The sequence below is a fragment of the Thalassophryne amazonica genome, chromosome 12, assembly GCF_902500255.1.
Source record: "Thalassophryne amazonica chromosome 12, fThaAma1.1, whole genome shotgun sequence".
Lineage (NCBI taxonomy): Eukaryota > Metazoa > Chordata > Actinopteri > Batrachoidiformes > Batrachoididae > Thalassophryne > Thalassophryne amazonica.
Window position 1 is genome coordinate 69,195,104 of NC_047114.1, and position 22,898 is coordinate 69,218,001.

Sequence of the window (22,898 nt, forward strand, 5' to 3'; positions counted from 1 at the left end):
GTGGTGCTTGGGACAGGGCATCAGCGGTGACGAGGTTCTTCCCCGGAACATGGACAATGTTAAAAGAAAAACGCAGCAGTCTGAGGCAGAATCTCAGAATGCGTGGAGGTAGGTCATCCAGGCCTCTTGTGCTCAGGAGAGGAACCAGGGGTTTGTGATCCGTGATCAGGGTGAACTGCAATCCCCTGAGATAAGATGAGAGTCTCTCACATGCCCATGTTGCAGCAAGCGCCTCCTTTTCTATCTGCGCATAACTTCTCTCTGTGTCTGTGAGTCCTCTTGAGATATATGTCACTGGTCGCCACGAGCCGTCGGACTGTTTCTGAGTAAGAACAGCTCCAATACCGTATGGCGACGCATCAGCCGCAACTCTTGTATCCACTGAGTTAGAGTACTGAGCGAGCACTTCGGGAGAGCTTAGTATCGCTTTTAGTCTCTGAAACGCTGTCTCCTGTGGCTCTGCCCACGTCCAGTCGTTTCTCTCTTTTTGTAGGTCTTTTAGCGGTGTGGTGATTGTGGCTAATTGTGGCATGAACTTAGCGAGATAGTTGGCCATTCCCAAGAGACGGCGCACATCTTCCACATTCTGAGGCTGTGGCAGCTGTTGAATTGCTTTTACCTTGTTGGGATCAACCTCAATGCCTTTTGCTGAAACTTTGTGTCCCACAAAGATAATTTCGCTTTTAGCAAACTCACACTTCTCGTTCAGAGTGAGACCTTCCCTCTGAAACTTTTGGAGCACACAATGCAACCTATGGTCATGCTCCTGCACATCGTCGGCATGACAAATCACACCTTCAAAATCTTCCAGCATCTGCGACATTCTCCTTTGGAAATGTTCCGGTGCCGACGCTATGCCAAAAGGAAGGCGGTTGAACTGAAACCTTCCAAAAGGCGTGATGAAGGTTGTGAGCGGCCTTGACTCGGGTGTCAGAGGAATTTTCCAAAATCCAGAACGGGCATCGAGCTTTGTGAACACTCTAGCATCCTTCATCATTGCTAGTGTTGTTTGAGTGCTTGTTCTTGCAGCCACAGCGGCCACATTCCTTATCACTTTGCTTGGGTGGCCTTTGTTCTTTCTTCTGCCGTGTCTGTGTTTTCCCTCTTTTCATGCTTGTCCTTATAGTGTCCATGTTCAGTGTTTTCCTTTCTGCAGAGCTGCTGTGAAGTATTAATTGTTGTTTCTTTACAGATTCGCTCTGCCTAACTTTCTGAATGGCTTTAGCAAGAGTTAACTCTGAGTCCATTTGTAGCTGCTCGGACAGTCTTTTGTCTCTTATGCCAACTACAACTCTGTCCCGTATAAGTTCATCTTTGAGCACTCCAAATCCACAGTTTTCTGCAAGTTTATGTAGAGCTGTGATGAATGATTCTGCACTCTCACCCTCTTGTTGCCGTCTGCAATTAAACTGTGCTCTTTCAAAAATGACATTATGTTTTCCAACATAATGCTTCTCAAATGCCTCTTTAACAGTTGCATATTTCTTTTTCTCTGCATCACTCAGTGGTAAGACAGCCAAAACATCGTCAGCAGCGTCTCCCATCGCGTACAGAAGTGAGTTGACCTGATATTCGTCAGGCTTATTGTCGAGAGCGGTTGCAATACGAAACCTTTCAAACCTTCTGATCCACTTTGGCCATTCAGCAGGATGAGAAAAGTCAAATGTCTCTGGGGGAGTTATTTGTACCGTGGTCGCCATCGTAATGAGTGGATCTCTGGCTGCTTCGTGTCCAGAATCCGAACTGTCCGGTGAGCCGACCACGTCTCCCTCCACCGACATGTAGGCCCGTGCTTAACAGAGCGCACCCACCTCATAGCTAGCGCGGGTGTCCATCGTGGCCGCGTTTCGCCTGCCTGTCAGTCATTTTCGGGTTGCGACTGCACGAAAACTTTTGCAAGTTAATTACACTGTACTGCACTCAAAAATACGGTGGAGGCAGTTCGCACTCTCTGACACCATGTACAAACAGGACACCCGAGTCTCTTCTGTCTCGTGGAAACCCAGCTGTCTTTATTCAATACCCGGAAGTTCATACAACATCCGTCGAACAGCATTGTGGGAACAGTAGTCTCCCGCTACACTCCCCTGTTCCATTTGGGAAACCCAGAGGTGAAGTGTCGCCTGCGCATCCCTCCCCTTTCCCTTTCTCACTATTTCTGTGCACCTTCTCAGCAGACAGGGATGCCTGCAGCTGCAGAGAGCGCCAATTCCCCACACAGTGATATGATAGATAATAGAAAACCACTTGCAGATGATTTTTTTAAGTGGTGCTGCCCCCCCATGTGTCATGCCAAAAACCGCTACTGACCAGGATGGATGAATGGACCAGTGAACAGATGGATGGGTCTCCCAGACATTCCACTGAGTTCATGTTATCAAATTTAGAATCCAGAGGAGAAGATAAGTTATCTTTTGACATCAGTATCACCTGTTCTACCATCAGGTCTAAGTGGAGAAGTTGATCCTGGTTCAGAGGGCCGTCCTCTCCTACGTGGCCTTTCTGTGTCCCGGGCTGATGATCTCCGAGCAGAGCTGCTGAGAGCTGAACATTTGAAGGCTGAGGCCATATGGGAGGAAAATTGTGATGATTCCAGGTCAGTCATGGCTGGTCCTTTCCATTGCTTAATTATCTTTCCCGACCAGTGCTGTTTTCATTCATATATGATCTTACACAGACAAGGGTGAGAAGACTAATATTATTTTTAATTTATTTTTTTATTTTCAAAGAAAATATTCAATATCAAGACAATCCTGCCCTCTTTTGGTGAAAAACCTAACATGACAAGGCAATCTTCAGAATCATAAAACAACTAGGAAGCCAATCATATTAACAGTTTTAAAAACATCTTTACTACTCCTGTGTTGATTGTCTAGGGGGCAGTGGTGAGCACAGTTCAATTAAACAGCTAACAACTAATTAGCAAAGGTAACTTTTTCATTAGCGGATTCGCTTTTCAGCTAACTTTGCAAACCACTAGCATAGTTCCACTAACTTTAAGTCAGCTAACATTTTTTTTAATAACATTTAATGGTAAAAAAGACAGCATTTAAAACTCTAAAACCATGTGTTTGCTCCCATTAGACCTTATGTGCTAATCCAGTAAGTGCAGTCAACACAGAAGATGGAGAAGAAGGAAGTTGAGCCAGAATAAATGCATTAATTAGATTAAAATTATTTTACATGTCTACTTTTATTTGTTACATATTTTTATTAATTTTATAATTTCACTATTGTGAATAATTTGTATGCTGAATGCAAACTACTGCTTAATTTAATTTGTTAATTTTTATGTATATGCTGAATATCATCTAAGCCTTTTTTGGAAACTTCCATGTTTACAGTTTAACATGTTGAAATTTCAGCTCTTTAAGTCTGTTTTTCCAACCTGATCTCATGCCAGTTTGTGATGGCGTCACAAAACATGATTTAATCTGTTAGTTCCTGATACCGTCATGAAGTGCGTTACATTTTCTCAAAACCTCAACATCAGTTCTCAATATCACAAAATTTGAGGTGACATGGTGGATCCATGGCGACTATGTCTAGGGATAGCATCAGGGTTAGGGTTAAAAATAGTGAACTAAACTTGACTGCGTCATGAAAATGTGATGCGTTTTGTGACAGGATGACAAAAAAAGCGTGACCCATTGGCTCACAGCAACCCCCCCCCCCCCCCAAAAAAAAACCCACAACTCCAAGCTAAAGCTACATTCATACTACCGTTAGCGGTTAGTGGATATTTGTAGCTTCAGCTAATGTTTTAGTGGTGTATTAGTTTAGCATTGTCACAGTTGCCCAGTCTCATGCTTTTTTTGTGATACCATCATAAAAGTGGTACTTTTTCGTGATGTGATCACCTTTTGCTTGCTAATTTTAACTCTAACCATAACCGCATTTGAGGTTATGGTTACCGTGTCACCCCAAATTTCATGGTGCCATCATGAAATTTTTTTGTGATACCATCACGAAAATCTACTAGCTATATTTTGTGACAGCATCACAAACGAACAAAATAAACCACTTTTTGTGTTGCCGTCACAAGCTTTGTTTGATTATGTTGGATTTTAGGAAGCCGCTAACAGAGCGTGACGGCCGGCCAAAGCTCTTCCTGCGCCGGTTCTTTTCCTCTATTGGTCTGAACAGTGTTGGCAGACTGGTGAAAGGAGGTCGCTCCAGCAGCATGGAACAGCTCAGTCTCCCCACTGGTTCACGGACAACTTTGTCTTCCCCAAATCTGACCCGCAAACCGCAGCCTACCATCTGCATACAGAGGACACCCTCACTGCAGACCCTGCACACGGTGAGCAACAGAACCTTATGGTTTTATATAGTTGTGCTTTTCTTAGGTGTGCCCTGTTGTCATGGTTGGTGTTTTGTTCGTTTTTGTTTTGTGTCACCAAATTACACTGACATGTATTAAATCAAAAAGGCACTGAAACTTCAGAAGAAAGTATTACATTTACATTGAGAAAAGCTCACATTTGTGCACCAGAGTACTTTTTAGTTCAGCTGATTGAAGATCAGCAGATGGTATTACTTCTATTTTAAAGTGTTGCTCTTCCCAGGATCAGCCTGAATTTTCCACCATGCAAACTCGGTGTGTAGCGCCACAGACTAACGGAGCTGGAATTTTGAATTTCCATGTACATGTTGTGTGGGCCGCTGAAGAGGAGGTACTGCTGGCCCACCACCACCAGATGGCGCCCTGCTTGGAGTGCGGGCTTCAAGCACGAGAGGGCGCTGGAGCCACTGGGAGTGACAGCTGTCACTCATCCTCAGCACCAGCTGTCACTCATTCATCTCATCACCATCACCATAAAGGCCGGACTGCAACTCCACCTCCTCGCCGAGAAATCAGCTACCATTCAGGTAATTCTCTGATAAACCTTAAAATTCGAGTATTAGTCTGATCTCTTTTTGCAGCCGTTTTCCTGGGACGGATACCCTGTCTGCGGAGTTGGCGTTTGGTGTGGACTGCGACGGCTTCGCCTCACACCCCACCCAGATAAGTGGTTATCTCAGGAGCTGCACGAGTGTGTGATTGGAGGTGGAGGTTCTCCCTCCTTACTGAACACTGACTGTGGGATTACTGAGTGTGCGAACTCACACTCATCAGGACTGTCTCTGTTTTCTGCCAGCAGTACCGGGTCTGACTGCTGAAGACAGCGGCCACCTGGGTGCAGGGCTTGGCGGCTCCGGTGTTCTTCAGCTCCGTTGGTGGTGGAAGCTGTGTGGGGATCCGGCTCTTCTCTCACCAGGCGTCTTCTATCGTCGAGCCTGCCCACATGTCACCTGGTGTATGATTGACAGTCCACCATATTGTTATTGTCTGTACGTCGTTGTGCGATTCACAACATTAAATTGTTACTTTTGGCTTATCCATTGTCCGTTCATTAACGCCCCCTGTTGTGGGTCCGTGTCACTTTCACAACAGGATTTCTCAGCCAGCGTCATGGATCCCGAGGGGCGTCAACCATCGCTTGAACAGCCAATGGAAGAGCGAGGTGCACAGGCGCCAGCAGGAGGCGTGTTGGGTGAGCTGCAGCACATCTTAACCGCCTTTACCGCTCGGTTGGACTTAGTTACCGAGCAGAGCAGTGTTCTCAATTGTAGGATGGAGGCTCTCACCGCCCAGGTGGAAGCGCGTGATCAGGGCGCTGCTGCAGCACCTCCTCCTGCTGACTGTGTGCCAGAAACAAACGTTCCGCTGGTCTTTCAACGAACCCCCCCACCTTCCCCTGAAGCATACATAAGCCCTCCGGAGCCGTACGGAGGCTGTGTGGAGACGTGCGCGGACTTCTTGATGCAGTGCTCGCTCGTCTTTTCACAGCGTCCCCTCATGTACGCAGCAAACGCCAGCCGGGTGGCTTATGTGATCAATTTGCTTCGAGGAGAGGCACGCGCCTGGGCTACGGAGCTTTGGGAGCAGAATTCACGGCTCCTAATGGTTTATACTGAGTTTGTGAGGGAGTTCCGACAGGTGTTCGACCACCCTCATAGAGGCGAGACTGCTTCAAGTGTGCTGCTGTCGATACGGCAGGGGCGTCGGAGCGCAGCGAAGTATGCAGTCGACTTCCGCATCGCGGCAGCGCGAGCCGGCTGGAATGCTGTTGCGCTCCGCTCTGCCTTTGTAAACGGACTGTCTCTGGTCCTTAAGGAGCACCTGGTGGCGAAGGACGAGCCGCGGGATTTAGATGGGCTTATCGACCTGGTTATACGGTTAGACAACCGATTAACGGAACACCGACGGGAGCGAGACGAGGGGCGTGGTCAGGTACAAGCCGTCCCTCTTCCTCCCGGGTCTGAAAGGAAGCCGACTTCCCCACGCTCCACTGCCAGGGCTCTCCACGTGACAACAGCTCCCCCTGCTGACGTTGCTATGGAAACGAGCAGGGCCAAAAAACGATCAGATCAGAGACAAAGGAGGCTGATCCGTGGAGAGTGTTTTCTCTGCAGCTCTACCGAGCACACACAGAGAGAATGCCCCAAACGGTCAAAACAGCAGCACTCGTCCTTAGAGACTGGGCTAAGGGTGGGTCACAACACTCACGTGGGGAAACCCCGATGATCTGCACGAATCCCAGTCACGATCCTGAGTGGGGATCTAACCCTTCACGCCCCAGCACTGGTGGACACGGGGTTGGAGGGGAATCTGCTGGATAGCAGATGGGCAAAGGAGGTTGGGCTCCCTTTAGTGGCCTTACCATCACCATTGTCGGTGCGGGCGCTAGATGGCACCCTTCTCCCACTAATCACACACCAGACACAGCCAGTGACGTTGGTGGTGTCTGGGAATCACAGGGAGGAGATTGTGTTTTATGTAACACCTTCTACCTCCCGAGTGATTTTGGGTTTTCCATGGGTGTTAAAACACAATCCCCGGATTGATTGGCCATCTGGGGTTGTGGTTCAGTGGAGCGAAACCTGCCACCGGGAGTGTTTAGGATCCTCGGTTCCACCCGGTGTGACAGCTAAGGAGGAGGTTTTAGTCCCCCCCAATCTGGCGGCGGTGCCGGCCGAGTACCACGACCTTGCTGACGTCTTCAGCAAGGATCTGGCACTCACGCTGCCCCCGCACCGTCCGTACGATTGTGCCATTGATTTGATACCGGGCGCTGAGTACCCGTCCAGCAGGCTGTACAACCTCTCACGTCCGGAACGCGACTCAATGGAGACCTACATCCGGGACTCGTTAGCTGCCGGGTTGATCTGGAACTCCACCTCCCCGATGGGTGCTGGTTTCTTTTTTGTGGGCAAGAAGGACGGCGGACTCCGTCCATGCATTGATTACAGAGGGCTGAACGAGATCACGGTTCGCAACCGATACCCGTTACCTCTGTTGGATTCAGTGTTCACGCCCCTGCATGGAGCCCAAATTTTCATGAAATTGGATCTTAGGAATGCTTATCACCTGGTTCGGATCTGGGAGGGAGACGAGTGGAAGACGGCATTTAACACCCCGTTAGGTCACTTTGAGTACCTGGTCATGCCGTTCAGCCTCACCAATGCGCCCGCGACGTTCCAAGCATTGGTTAATGACGTCTTGCGGGACTTCCTGCATCGTTTTGTCTTCGTATATCTAGACGATATACTCATCTTTTCTCCGGATCCTGAGACCCATGTCAAGCATGTATGTCAGGTCCTACAGCGGTTGTTGGAGAACCGGCTGTTTGTGAAGGGCGAGAAGTGTGAGTTCCACCGCACTTCTTTGTCCTTCTTGGGGTTCATAATCTCCTCCAACTCCATCGCCCCTGATCCGGCCAAGGTTGCGGCGGTGAGAGATTGGCCCCAACCAACGAACCATAGGAAACTACAACAGTTCCTCGGTTTTGCAAATTTCTACCGGAGGTTCATCAAGGGCTACAGTCAGGTAGTTAGCCCCCTGACAGCCCTGACCTCCACAAAAGTCCCCTTCACCTGGTTGGATCGGTGCGAAGCCGCGTTTAGGAAGTTGAAACGCCGGTTCTCGACTGCACCGGTTCTGGTGCAGCCCGATCCCAAGCGCCAGTTTGTTATTGAAGTGGATGCCTGACTCAGGGATAGGAGCCGTGCTATCCCAGAGCGGGGAGTCCGACAAGGTTCTCCATCCATGTGCCTACTTTTCCCGCAGGTTGACCCCAGCTGAACGGAACTATGACGTCGGCAATCGGGAACTTCTTGCGGTGAAGGAGGCTCTTGAGGAGTGGAGACACCTGTTGGAGGGAGCATCGGTACCATTCACGGTTTTCACGGACCATCGGAACCTGGAGTACATCCGGACCGCGAAGCGTCTGAACCCCAGGCAAGCCCGCTGGTCGCTGTTCTTCAGGCGTTTTGACTTCCGGATCACCTACCACCCCGGGACCAAGAACCAACGATCTGACGCCCTGTCCCGGGTGCATGAAGAGGAGGTCAAGACCAAGCTGTCAGACCCCCCTGAAACCATCATCCCCGAGTCCACTGTCGTGGCCACCCTTACCTGGGACGTGGAGAAGACCGTCCGGGAGGCCCTGACACGGAGCCCGGACCCGGGGACAGGTCTGAAGGACAAACTGTACGTCCCACCACAGGCCAGGGCTGCGGTCCTTGACTTCTGTCACGGTTCCAAGCTCTCCTGTCACCCAGGGGTGCGAAGGACCGTGGCAGTGGTCCGGCAGCACTTCTGGTGGGCGTCTATGGAAGCCGACGTCCGGGAGTATGTCCAGGCCTGCACCACCTGTGCCAGGGGCAAAGCCGACCATCACAAGGCCCAAGGCCTCCTCCAGCCTCTGCCTGTGCCTCGTCGCCCCTGGTCTCATATCGGCCTGGACTTTGTCACGGGCCTCCCGCCGTCCCAGGGCAACACCACCATCTTAAAGATAGTGGACCGGTTCTCCAAGGCGGCCCACTTCGTGGCCCTCCCGAAGCTCCCGACGGCCCAGGAGACTGCAGACCTCCTGGTCCACCATGTCATGCGTCTGCATAGGATTCCAGCAGACATTGTCTCAGATCGTGGTCCTCAGTTCTCCTCCCAGGTCTGGAGGAGTTTCTGCAGGGAACTGGGGGCCACCGTCAGTCTCTCGTCTGGGTACCACCCCCAGACGAACGGGCAGGCAGAGCAGACAAACCAGGAACTGGAGCAGGCCCTCCGCTGCGTGACCTCCGCGCACCCGACGGCCTGGAGTGACCATCTGGCCTGGATCGAGTACGCTCATAATAGCCAAGTTTCATCTGACACCGGCCTCTCCCCGTTTGAGGTGTGTTTGGGGTACCAGCCCCCATTGTTTCCGCTAGTGGAGGGAGAGGTCGAGGTGCCCTCGGTCCAGGCCCATCTGAGGAAGTGCCGTCGGGTGTGGCGTACCGCCCGCTCTGCCCTGCTCAGAGCCCGGACGAGGGCTAAGGCCCATGCAGACCGCCGGCATTCCCCGGCCCCTGCATACCAGCCCGGGCAGGCGGTTTGGTTATCCACAAAGGACATACCTCTGCAAACGGAATCCCAGAAGCTGAAGGACAGATTTATAGGACCCTTCACCATCGTGAAGGTCCTCAGTCCAGCCGCAGTGAAGCTGACAGCTTCAGCTTCACTGCGGATACATCCAGTATTCCATGTCTCCAGACTCAAACCCTGCCACACCTCTCCCCTCTGTGCCCCCGGACTGGCGCCGCCGCCTGCCCGGATCATCGACGGGGAGCCGGCTTGGACTGTGCGCCGACTCCTGGACGTTCGTCGAAAGGGCCGGGGGTTCCGGTATTTGGTGGACTGGGAAGGATATGGACCCGAAGAACGCTCCTGGGTGAAGAGGAGCTTCATCCTGGACCCGGCCCTCCTGGCCGAATTCTACGCCCGGCACCCGGACAAGCCTGGTCGGGCGCCAGGAGGCGCCCGTTGAGGGGGGGGGTCCTGTTGTGTGGGCCGCTGAAGAGGAGGTACTGCTGGCCCACCACCACCAGATGGCGCCCTGCTTGGAGTGCGGGCTTCAAGCACGAGAGGGCGCCGGAGCCACTGGGAGTGACAGCTGTCACTCATCCTCAGCACCAGCTGTCACTCATTCATCTCATCACCATCACCATAAAGGCCGGACTGCAACTCCACCTCCTCGCCGAGAAATCAGCTACCATTCAGGTAATTCTCTACTAAACCTTAAAATTCGAGTATTAGTCTGATCTCTTTTTGCAGCCGTTTTCCTGGGACGGATACCCTGTCTGCGGAGTTGGCGTTTGGTGTGGACTGCGACGGCTTCGCCTCACACCCCACCCAGATAAGTGGTTATCTCAGGAGCTGCACGAGTGTGTGATTGGAGGTGGAGGTTCTCCCTCCTTACTGAACACTGACTGTGGGATTACTGAGTGTGCGAACTCACAATCATCAGGACTGTCTCTGTTTCCTGCCAGCAGTACCGGGTCTGACTGCTGAAGACAGCGGCCACCTGGGGCGCAGGGCTTGGCGGCTCCGGTGTTCTTCAGCTCCGTTGGTGGTGGAAGCTGTGTGGGGATCCAGCTCTTCTCTCGCCAGGCGTCTTCTATCGTCGAGCCTGCCCACATGTCACCTGGTGTATGATTGACAGTCCACCATATTGTTATTGTCTGTACGTCGTTGTGCGATTCACAACATTAAATTGTTACTTTTGGCTTATCCATTGTCCGTTCATTAACGCCCCCTGTTGTGGGTCCGTGTCACGACACTTTCACAACAGTACAGTTTTCACAGAAGGAGAAAATAGTGGCTGTCAAGTCGAAGGGACATATCTTATAAAAGGGACAACTTGCATCAGGTGGAAACTAGCAGTAATACTTGTTCTGTGATGTGTTCTGCTTTGCACTGGAAGGAAGATAGAGTCCAAAACATCAAACTGTTATTACCTCCGCCAAGGAGGTTATGTTTTCAGTCGCATCCGTTTGTTTGTTGGTTGGTTGGTTGGTTTGTTAGCAGGATTACTCAAAAAATCCTCAACGGATTTCAATGAAATTTTTACCAGGGGTGTATCTTGGCCTAACTTAGAAGTCATTAAATTTTGGCAATGATCCGGAACAGGATCTGGATCCAGTAATTTTTTTTTTAAGGATTCTTTATCATTGCAGGATATTTCAGCATTTTTGCATCTAACTTCATGAAGATGGGTCACAAAGACTGAACAAAAATTAAGTTATGACACAACAATAATTTGCATTTGTTTCTCCTCATTGAATAAACTTATTAAAAAAAATGTGTAGTTCATGCAGTTTCTCTTTATAAATACATTTGCTGAAGATCTAAGGGTTTAACCACTGAATCTGAAACATGACGGTAGATGCGTGAAACGATGTGGAATAAGTTTCTTTGCCAAAGGGTATTCCATGTGACATCAGTGACCCTATGGCCTTGGCGGAGGTTTGAGCTCTCCGAGTGCTTCTAGTTCTTCATGGGGTTTCTAAAATAGGCATATTGGGTCCACAAAATATTGGAATTAAAATTTTGAATGTCCATACACAATTTTTGCAAGCTGTGGGAATATTGTGCATCATGTCACATTTTCAAATCCCTACTTGTTATATGGCTGGGGGGGGCCTGGCTGCCGGTTTGTTTGTCTGTTTGTTTTCCTCCCAGGTGGCGTGCATTTGGGACTGAGTGGCTGTGTTGCTGAGGCTGTCAGGACCTCACCCTGATCACCTGCGACTTGTCAGGACTCACAGCTGAGGTGCATCTGGATGGATTGGAGCATGTTGGCATTTAAGACTGGAGTGCACAGTGTGTATTTGCCAGAGACTCGACCTTGTGACCAGACGGGTGAGATCGTCGTCTTGGGAGCCATCTCATCAGCAGCGGATGCTGAGAAACGTCCAGGTTTGATGCACGGTCTGTGAAAGAGGAGGGGGTGAGGTCTCACGCTCGTCAGCACACTTCCTGAGGTACGTTAGATTTTGTGACTAACATTTATACAGTCAGTAAATGTGGTGTCCCTCACACCTTATTGTATTGAGCTGTTTGTTAGTCATGTATCAGCTTCCACTGCGGTGGAGTTTTGTGAACTGGATGTTCCATGCCCGCAGGTTGGAAGCTGATCAGCAATCAAGCCAGGAAGTGTTTGCTGTTTGTACACCTTTAAGTGTTCTGTGTGTAGAGTGTGGACTCACATAATGGTTCCTTCTTTCACAGACTCGGTTGTTGCGGCCACCTGGGGGGTGTCGGCGGGGTCCTTGGGTCCGAAACAGCTTCTGGCTCCGGACCGTTAGCGCTGCTGGGAGCGCACCACGCCAGACCGCACCTTTTTGTATTATCACTGTTATGTATTAAATTCAGTTATCCTTTGTACCGTGCTCTGCTTATTTCATACTGGGTCCTTCAAACGCTGGTCGGTTCTCCGAGCTGCGTCCGACACATAACACTACTCCTCCAAAGGTTCTTACTGAATCAGTTGGAATTTTCTTCTATGCGAAATAGGCCTGTTAGGCCTCAAACTAAAGAAGTCAGAATTGTGATTCTCCATCCAAAGTGAAATTTGGGGAACTTGAGACAAAACTGCAAAATACCACTTCTATTGTTCTTGTTAAGAAAGTTATCATTTCTTATGTCTTTGCTTTTTGGACGATAGGATCAGCTTGTTGTTTGCAGTAGAGCAACCAAAGTTTTACTGTACCAAGCTGAGTGAGCGACATTTGAGGCACAAATAATGTATTCACTATGTTTTTTTTCCATATTTTCTGTCCATGTCATGTTCTTTACCAGCTGTGTATTATAACCAGAGGTAGTTTTATTCTCCAGCCATCACAGTCACACACCATGTACTGTTGTTGCAGAGGGACACTAGAAGCAAACATTTATGAATATAAAAGATGGTTTGTTGATTTATCTCAAAGAGAACCCACAATTTCCTACAGTACTATTTATTTACCACTAGGTGCTGCCACTAGCCCAACTGCGCAAAGCCTCCTCTGTGCAGAGTTTGGAGAGAAGAACAGAACGATCAACAATGCTGGGAGAGGTGCAGATGCCTTTTGGCCTTGTATCTAGGTAGGTGTCAGAGAAGACAAAGTAGACAGAGAAACACAAGAATAGAATAGAACAGAATAGAATAGAATAGTGGCACAATCAGTTATTGAGCTTAAAGAGCATCAATTCAGCACTGAAGAGAAAATAAGAGAATTTTAAATGTAATTCAGGGGACATGTTACCACCATTTACTTAAATGCATGGTGGGAAAATTAAAACTTAAATAAATAAATCTAATTTATTGACTTCAACAAAGCTTTTACAAAGCAAACATTATTTTAGTGAGTTGTGTTGACACTCATTTTTTTTAATTAAATCAACATAACATTTCTTTGTTCATTATTTTATAACACCATTCAAGTTGTAATAACTTAATAAATCTAACAATAAATCCAGAGAAACTTATTTTTTAAATCAATTGTCAGCTTGAAACCTGTGTTCATGAACAAAATTTCCATGAACAAGGACCAAAAAGGAGATAAATCTTGTAACATTGTCCCTTATAACATAAACTCATAAGGCACAATGTTACAAGATTTTACAACATTTTAAATAGTGAAAAAATAATTACAACTTATTTGAAGAGTAACCTACTTAAAATTTTATATTGATGCTTCCAGGTGGTAATTAAAAATACATTTTATTGTTGAGAAAAATGTAATTCTCTTCTCTTTCAAACTGTTATCTTAATTTTTGTTGTTCAGCCAAGACATTTTTTTTTGAGTCTAGAATCAAACAAAACTTTATTATCCAGCCAAGGTAGGGAAATTGCCTTTGGTGTTATCCAGGGAAATAACAACATAAACAGGAACAAAACAAAATGCACCCCCCCCCCCCCCCCCCAAAAAAAAAAAAAAAAATCAAACAAACTCAAAAGCCCATTATACTAACAACACAAATCCTTCAACTATGCAACTGTCACAGCATTCATGCCCACTGTGTTCAGGTTACCCTGTCCTATTTAACTATATTTGATAACCACATCAACTGCATGTGGAATGATAGAGTTCCTGTAGTTCTTTTTCTTTAACACACGTTGTGTAACATTTCCATGAGGTCGTTAATGCAAACTACGGATTGATTGTTATGCTGTTTATATTTTTATGTAGAATTTAAATTTTCTTCCAACAGTCTAGATATTCCTCAGCATGAGCTTCACAAGACCCTGAGTGTTGAAGATGTGCTTCCCTCCAGGATGATGCGTCCAGTGGGCCATGTCACTCAGGCTTTCCCTGATGGAACACTCATGTTGGACCTGTTCAGACCCCCAAATGGTCCATTTGGTTTTGTCATCTCAAGGGGCAAAGGTCGACCAGATATAGGTAATTTTTGCAACACCCAACTTGTGTTTTACGTTTTACTGACTTAGTTTTGCAATAGTTGTTTTTATTATTGAGTTGGTTTAGCCCATCTTAACGCAACAGTTTGGTGAATTAACATGCAAAATAGAATAATAGATGAAACCCTGTTTTAACCTCTGTGTGACAATATACAGTTCATTGGAACAAGTTGTTCCAATTAATTGTGTATTTTGTTTCGCATTTAAACAACCAAACTATGTGGGACCAGTTGACATAACTCAATTAAGTACATATAGCATTTCATTTCTGAGTGTGTGTGTGTTCACTCAATATTATCAGCATTATTTTCATATAAAATTATTTAAAATAACAGTGAGGAGATAGATTTATTTATGTTTTTATACACCGTCATATTTTAGTTGGGTCAACACTTTACATACACCAAGATAAATGAATCTATAAACAGCATGGGAGGCTCGAGATGATTCCAGAAATTGATATAATTGCGTTCAAAAGTTTCTAGATGTCTAATTGGTATAATTAGAAGTTAACTGGGGATTATTTGACTTGATTATTTGAAGGGCCTACCTACAGAGCCAGTGCTTTTCTAGAAGTAGAAGTCAGTCCTATGCAGGCCCGGAGACCCAACACGGCCAGTGATTCTCCCTGAACACAATAGTGTGAAGCCTATGAGAATCTGACTCCTCTGGACTGGATGCCAGTCCATCACTGGTTACTTCCTCAGCCAAAGGCTAGTACCCATTTATAGATGTGTGGACTGGGACAAGGCAGATGAATTGCCTTGTCTAAAACACAGAAAGGTAGAATAAAGCACAGGTCTGGAATTGAACCCAGGTCTATATATTGGTAATGCAACTCCTTCTTGTGTTTCTAGAGCTGTAAGACAAACTAAAAAGATTTACGTCAAGGCTTCTGGAGTAGAATGTTGGATCTGGACAAGACAGGTTGTACCTTAGAAGCTATTTCGAGATGGCAGATGGTATAGCATGTAGCTTTACCATCTGTTTAAAAGAATCTTGGGACTGTAATCGGTTGTATAGTTGCTTATGGCTCCGAAGGAGGAACCTTACATGTGGAGATCGATAATTAGGCTCCAGAAGCTTTGGCATAAATCTTGTCTTTTCTTTTGTTCCCTCCCACCAACTTTTAAACGCAGGAAGGCGCTGAAATACAGCCAGAGATGTCATGGGTGCCTTGGTGGCTTCCCTCACTACTCTCCTCCCAGTATGTGCCAGTGTTCTAGCTATGGTGGGCGGAGCCAGGTGGTACTGCCCAGCACTGCAAATTTCCTCTCGGGTTCAAATTTCCTCTCCCGCCCACCATGGATTTTCCAAAAGATGAACTGAAATGTTGCTGAAAAATGTAACAATTCAATCATATTTCAGGCTTATAGTGTCATACTTTTATTTTATTTTGGAATTTCAACCAAATAATTAAAGAAATAAGAAAATATTTCTTATTTTCTTCATATCTCTGCCACAAACAGCAGAGATCAGCAGTCACCTGCTTTCAGCATTCTCTGAAAGCAGATTAGAGTGGTCTCAAGCCGCTCAGAGTTAAAGGAAAAAAAAAAAAACTCCATTAAAATGTTTCATTAAAATAATCCAGAGTGTCAGTGTTGGTAGATGCTGATACATTCAGAAGTTTACGGTTTATTTTACAGTTTAAAGGCTCCCGTTTCCAAAAAGCTTGGGAAGAAAACCGTGAGAGCGAGGAGGAGGAGAGAGTGTGGACGGGGGAGAGCCTCATTCAGCTCTTGTTCAGACAAGACAATTAGTTTTTGTATTGTTTTTGTTGTTGTTTTTTAAAGTAATGCAATCCCACTCAAACATATTGGGGAAAAAAAAACCTGTCATGACAGAAATACTCTGTCTGCTTCACTGGACAAAAGAAGAAGAAAAAGAAGAGAGCAAATGCTATATGCCCATCAAATATTCATGTGTTTTTTTTAACCTTTTCAGTGTTATTTATTTTATTAACTTTGACAGAAACATTTAAAAAAACTTTGATATTACAAATATTACTATTATTCTTGCTTTCAATGCATCTAAAACCATTCAAAATTAGTTAAAATAGGGCTTGCCAGTAACATTTTAGAGGTATAAAACCCTATAGCTTCAGGTGGCTTTGCCCCCTTGACTCCTGCCGGGGGCCCCTGCACCCCCCAGCCGTGAGCCATGATCACGTAATTTACCTGGCACTAAAATGGCTCTAGCTAGAACCCTGGTATGCGTATTCAGTTTTTGAGAGCTGCCTTCTTGACACAGACTTACCATACAATACCACACTGTTTGTATTTTTAATGATTGATGAAAGACATATTCGGTGACTTGGAAATGTTCTTGTTTTCACACCTTGACTTGTCTCAAGAAAACTGGCTGTAAAAGTCATGATTTAAACCTTATATTTAGAATAAATTGGTCCGGTCCAAACTTTTTTTGTTGTTGTTGTTTTTGTTGTTGTTGTTTGTTTTTAATGTTTTGCAGGCCTTAAATGCAAGAAAGGATATATATTAACAAATGAAAATTGAATGATTGAATGTTGACCACTCAAAACATGAAATATCATGGGTCATACTGCAATCAAATAGAAGTCAAAGTAAATGTAAGGATCACTGTGTTTATTTTTAAATTTCCATTTTCCAGCTTTTTCTGATTTGGGGTTGTACATCATTTCCTTTGGCTGCTCCTGTTTTTCCGTGGGGTCACCACAGTGGCTCTGGTATGGATCCAAATGTTAATTGAATACAGGTTTTACCCGAGATGCTCTTTCTGATCCAACATCAGATGTACATGGAAAATAGGGCACAGGTGGCCTTGAACTCTTCATTTTTATTCTAATGATATTGTTTTATGGTTTTTCAGATAGTGACCCATTGATTGCACCATCCACCTTCACCTTTTTCTTACCTGTCTTTATTTTTGCTCTTCCCTTCTTCCCCTTGCTTCAGGTGTATATGTGGAGAAGGTGGGAGATGGTAGTAGTGAAGGCCCTTATGTTGGGCTTTTGGGCGTCGGCGATGAAATTCTACAGGTGAATGGGGAAGCTGTGGCTGGACTGAGTCTGGACCATGTGACTCGACTCATGACCCGGGAAAGCACCGTGTCCCTTCGGATAATGCCGGCGCGAAGCAACCAGCGCTGACTAACTATAAAGACTGGATTATTACAGAGATTGATACTGTGTTAGCTAGTATATACTGTATTTCAAACTTGTGTTTGATTTTCATGTAGAAAATAACTAAAGTGACATTTTTATCCTCCACTGATACAGTCCTTTCTTAAAATAAGTCCTTAATTGGCCTGAAAAGTATCTTATACACAGTTTATCAAGGTCATGTTGATACAGTCAATTACAAATTTTGCATCTCCCCACCGTACACCACCAAAGTTGAATTAAAATGGATGGTGCTTAACAAAACTATCACTTCAGCCATTAAGGAATTATAGCATTTTTAGCACCTTCAATTTGAGATGTCATAAGTAACTGGACAATTGACTGACAATCACATTTATGACAGAATGTGGTCTGTTCCTTCATTATTCAATTGGAAATTAAGCAAATAAAATGTCTGAAGTGATTCCATGTGTTGAATTTGTGTTATTTGTTTTATTTATTTATTTTTTTGTCATTCAATGGAACTCTCAATATAAGTTCCAAAGACGTGTTGATGCAAGACAAAATAAAGAAATTAGATGGATATCAGAAACATTAGGAGTGGACAAATGAACAATTTGGTACATCCTTAAAGGATTGCACTGGTGTGCCAAGCTACAGCATAAACCCTAGAAGGCAACAAGGGAAACAAACAAACAAACAAACCTGAAGAGGATAATGTTAGAACTCTTTCCTTGGTAAAGAAATGGGGTTCACTACATTTAGCCAAGTCAAGAACACCCTGGAGGAGGGAGGTGTATCATTGTAAATAACTACAATTGAGAGACACCTTCATGAATATGAATATGGAGAGTTTAGAACAAGGTACGTAGTACTGGTGACCCTTAAGAACCAGAAGACCATATTAGACTTAGCCAGAAAACATTTAAAAAAGCCTGCCCAGTTCTACAACAAGATACTTTGGGCATATGAAACCAAGATGTACGAATGAAGACAAAATTTTTATTGAAGGAAAGGGGTGCCTCATGATCTAAGGGCCCTGTCCCACTGGGGAGAGGATTAATTGCGCATGAATTGAGTATACAAATTGCCGGCGTTCGTTGTCGTCCGGAACAAAAATGACAAATGTCCCAGTATGAATTACGGATATATTAATAATATATAGTGAATATATGATGAACAATCACGGTTATATAACGCATGTAGTGAGGAAACTGATCCGACACATTGAGATTATCACGGCAGTATTACGGGTGTATTATGAATGCATCGCGCACATGTTGCGCATGCACGACATCTGCATTGCGGTCATAAGTGCACTCGGGCCATCGGCATCACTATTCACACCAACAATACAGCCTCTGGAGCAAGTGCTGGACTTGGACAAGTTGATCAAAGAGTTTGTTCATATTGTCATGTGAGGGTTAACTGTTCATGAGTTTGGGGAGCACGAGGGGGGAAGCCGCTCGGGTAAGACTGTGTTTTTTTTTGTTTGTTTTTTTTTTGAGAGTGTCACAGAAAACAGACTTCAACGTGAGTTGTGGCGACACAGCAACTCTTCCTTTTGTTGGTGTTAAATAAAAGTCTTGGAGGAGACCCAATTGCAGCAACTACGTCTTTGTGGATCTACACAGCCGGACCGGCACTGACTTTGGGTTTACGTCACATGTTTGTTATGCATTCACAGATTGTCCGCAAATCAGCTGCAAAGCAGATGTAATAAAAACGCTTTATTCGTGGCCAATCTGTATGCATTCGTTACAACATATTTTAGTTTGTGAAGTGGACGTGTTAGACACTGTTGTGTGGGCCGCTGAAGAGGAGGTACTGCTGGCCCACCACCACCAGATGGTGCCCTGCTTGGAGTGCGGGCTTCAAGCATGAGAGGGTGTCGGAACTACTGGGAGTGACAGGTATCACTCATCATCAACACCAGCTGTCACTCATCAACCACATCCTCCATAAAAGCCGGACTGCAACTCCACCTCCCCGCCGAGAAATCAGCTACCACTCAGGTAACTTCTCTGCTGCATCCTTAACAAACAAAAGTCTGATCTCATTTACAGCCATTTTCCTGTGACGTGTCCTTATCTGCTGCATTGGCGTTTGGTGTGGACTGCGACGGCTTCGCCTCACACCCCAACCAGATAAGTGGTTTTCCAGGAGCTGTACGAGTGTGTTACTGGAGGTGGAGGTTTTCCCTCCTGGAGGAATTAAGCACTGAAAGATTGCTGGGTGTGTATTCACACACCCACCATTAACTGTTTCTGTTTCTTCCAGCAGTACCGGGTCTGACTGCTGAAGACAGTGGCCACCTGGCTTGGCGGCTCCGGTGTTCTTCATATCCGTTGGCGGTGGAAGCTGTGTGGGATCCAGCTCTTCTCTTGCCAGACGTCTTCTATCTTCGAGCCTGCCCACACGTCACCTTGTGTATGATTGACGATCCACATTCTCCGACATTGTCTGTATTTCGTTGTGCGATTCACAACATTAAATTGTTACTTTTTGGCTTATCCATTGTCCGTTCATTAATGCCCCCTGTTGTGGGTCCGTGTCACTACACCTTCCCAACAGACACGATATATATCTGTTTTACACACTGTCCCGGTCCGCTGTCAAGCCGCAAATCCCCGTCCGTTGCTGATATCAGCGGTTAACGGCAGATATACAGCGCATAGAGTGAGTATGTATTGTGTATGAATTGAGTATGTAAGGTAAGGTGTATGTAAGGTGAATGTTATCCGCATCCAGATTTTTGAGCTACTCAAAAATCCTGGCTGCGGACATGCATGTCTCTGCGGATCACGGGCGTGTTCGGATGACGGCCGACTCATACAGGCATGTTACACGGATATTGCGGATGTTTGGGGAATATGGGCCAATTTTGTGTGCAATCCATACGCAAATCCTCCTAAACGCCAGTGGGACAGGGTCGTAAGTAAAGCACATCATCTGTCAAACATGTATGGCTGCCAGTGGAACTGGGTCACTGGTTTTTAATGTTGATGTGACTGCTGATGGAAGTAGTACAATGAATTCTCAAGTGTGCAGGGCTATCCCTGGTCTGGAGGGACCACCAAACTAACACATTTTCCATCTTTCCCTGCTCTGTCAAAACCTGATTAACTCATTCAGGGGTCTGTTAGTGTTTGATTGACTGAAGCACCAATCAAATGACAAGGATCCACTCAGCCGTTATATAAAGGCAAATATTTGCAGCCAAACAGACAGAGCATTGTTCCCAAAGCTGTGACTTTTCCTTTAATTAGAAATGAACTAGTCCTGTGAAAGAGGTATGATCATGTTGTTGTTTTGCACAGATCGCCTCAGCAGGACTCAAGTGGAAAAGGGCTTAAAATGACATACAGCAGAGGTGTAGTGGTGCCTGAGGGAGTGAAGATGTCAACTAAACTGCAAAATACAGTCTGCAGCATCAGCTCTGGAGCCAGCTGATATTTACTTCATGTTTTTCCCATCACTCTCTCCACGTTTCCTGCCTCTCTTTCACTGTGACAACCAAATAAAGAGTAATCTCTTTATATATATATATATATATATACATATATATATATATATATATATATATATATATGTATATATATATATATATATATATATATATATATATATGTATATATATATATAGTTTTGCTTATTGCAGGAGAGAGTCCTCATGCACAGACAGATAACTGGTGAACTTTCAAGATGTTCATCAAAACACAGTGTGCATATGCAACTAGGGGTTGCAGTAAAGAGGGTTCATTTGCATATATTCCAATTTTATTTCACCTTTAAAACGAGATGCATAGTTTAAACCTAGTATAACTTTCATTTTTAACAGGGTATTTTGCATATACTCAAATTTAGATAAAAGGAAATGAGATAAATTATCTCCCAACTTGAATTCTTTCAATATAAAATAAATGGCTGCTTTTTTTTTTTTTTTAAACAATTGAAATTCAGTTTCTGTCATTCTGGAGGTATAGCCTGAGTTCACATGCACAAAAACGTGCACAGGTCTATTGTGTGGGCATATATATATATATATATATATATATATATATATATATATATATATATATATATATATATATATATATATGTGTGTGTGTGTGTGTGTGTGTGTGTGTGTGTGTAGCACTTCACATTTATGTTACAGCCTTATTCCAAAATGTAGTGAATATTTCCCCTCAAAATTCTACTCACAACACCCCATAATGACATGAGAAAATTTGTTTTTATGATTTTTGCAAATTTAATATAAATAAAAATAAATAATTAATTAAGAACCCCCCCCCCCACACACACACACACACACATACACACATATACAGTGAGGAAAATAAGTATTTGAAAACCCTGTGATTTCCAAGTTCTCCCACTTAGAAATCATGGAGGGGTCTGAAAGTTTCATCTTAGGTGCATGTCCACTGTGAGAGACATAATCTAAAAAAAAAAAAATCAGGAAATCACAATGTATGATTTTTTTAAATAATTTATTTGTATGTTACTGCTGCAATTAAGTATTTGAACACCTGTGAAAATAAATGTTAATATTTGGTACAGTAGCCTTTGTTTGCACTTACAGAGGTCAAACATTTCCTGTAGTTTTTCACCAGGTTTGCACACACTGCAGCAGGGATTTTGGTCCACTCCTCCATACAGATCTTCTCCAAATCTTTCAGGTTTGGAGTTTCAGCTCCCTCCAAAGATTTTCTATTGAGTTCAGGTCTGGAGACTGGCTATGCCACTCCAGGACCTTAAAATGCTTCTTATGGAGCCCCTCCTTAGTTGCCCTGGCTGTGTGTTTGGGGTCATTGTCATGCTGGAAGACCCAGCCATGACCCATCTTCAATGCTCTTACTGAGGGAAGGAGGTTGTTTGCCAATATCTCACAATACATGACCCCATCCATCCTCCCTTCAATACGGTGCAGTCGTCCTGTCCCTTTTGCAGAAGAGCACCGCCAGAGCATGATGTTTCCACCCCCATGCTTCACGGTTGGGATGGTTTTCTTGGGGTTGTTCTCATCCTCTAAACATGGTAAGTGGAGTTGATTCCAGAAAGCTCTATTCTGGTCTCATCTGACCACATGACCTTCTCCCATGCCTCCTCTGGATCATCCAGATGGTCACTGGTGAACTTAAAATGGGCCTGGACATTTGCTGGCTTGAGCAGGGGGACCTTGTTGCCCTGCAGGATTTTAAACCATGACAGCATCATGTGTTACTAATGTAATCTTAGTGACTGTGGTCCCAGCTCTCTTCAGGTCATTGACCAGGCCCTCCTGTGTAGTTCTGAGCTTTCTCAGAATCATCCTTACCCCACAAAGTGAGAACTTGCATAGAATCCCAGACCGAGGGAGATTGACAGTCATCTTGTGTTTCTTCCACTTTCTAATAAATAATCATAACAGTTGTTGTCTTCTACCAAGCTGCTTGCCTGTTGTCCTGTAGTCCATCCCAGCCTTGTGCAGGTCTGCAGTTTTGTCCCTGGTGTCCTTAGACAGCGCTTTGGTCTTGGCTATGGTG

General features: G+C 45.2%; 1 protein-coding gene across 1 annotated transcript in view; it reads left to right on the forward strand.

Moving 5' to 3' along the window:
* The window catches only part of si:ch211-13f8.1, a 40,244-nt gene extending 22,633 nt beyond the window's left edge, over positions 1–17,611 (forward strand). Inside the window, exons 5-9 of the mRNA XM_034183704.1 lie at positions 2,446–2,596; positions 4,072–4,303; positions 12,837–12,949; positions 14,060–14,250; positions 17,201–17,611. Coding sequence (XP_034039595.1) covers positions 2,446–2,596; positions 4,072–4,303; positions 12,837–12,949; positions 14,060–14,250; positions 17,201–17,394 — 881 coding nt within the window. The 3' untranslated portion in view covers positions 17,395–17,611. The remainder of the gene's footprint in view (positions 1–2,445; positions 2,597–4,071; positions 4,304–12,836; positions 12,950–14,059; positions 14,251–17,200) is intronic.
* The last annotated feature ends 5,287 nt before the right edge of the window (positions 17,612–22,898 follow it).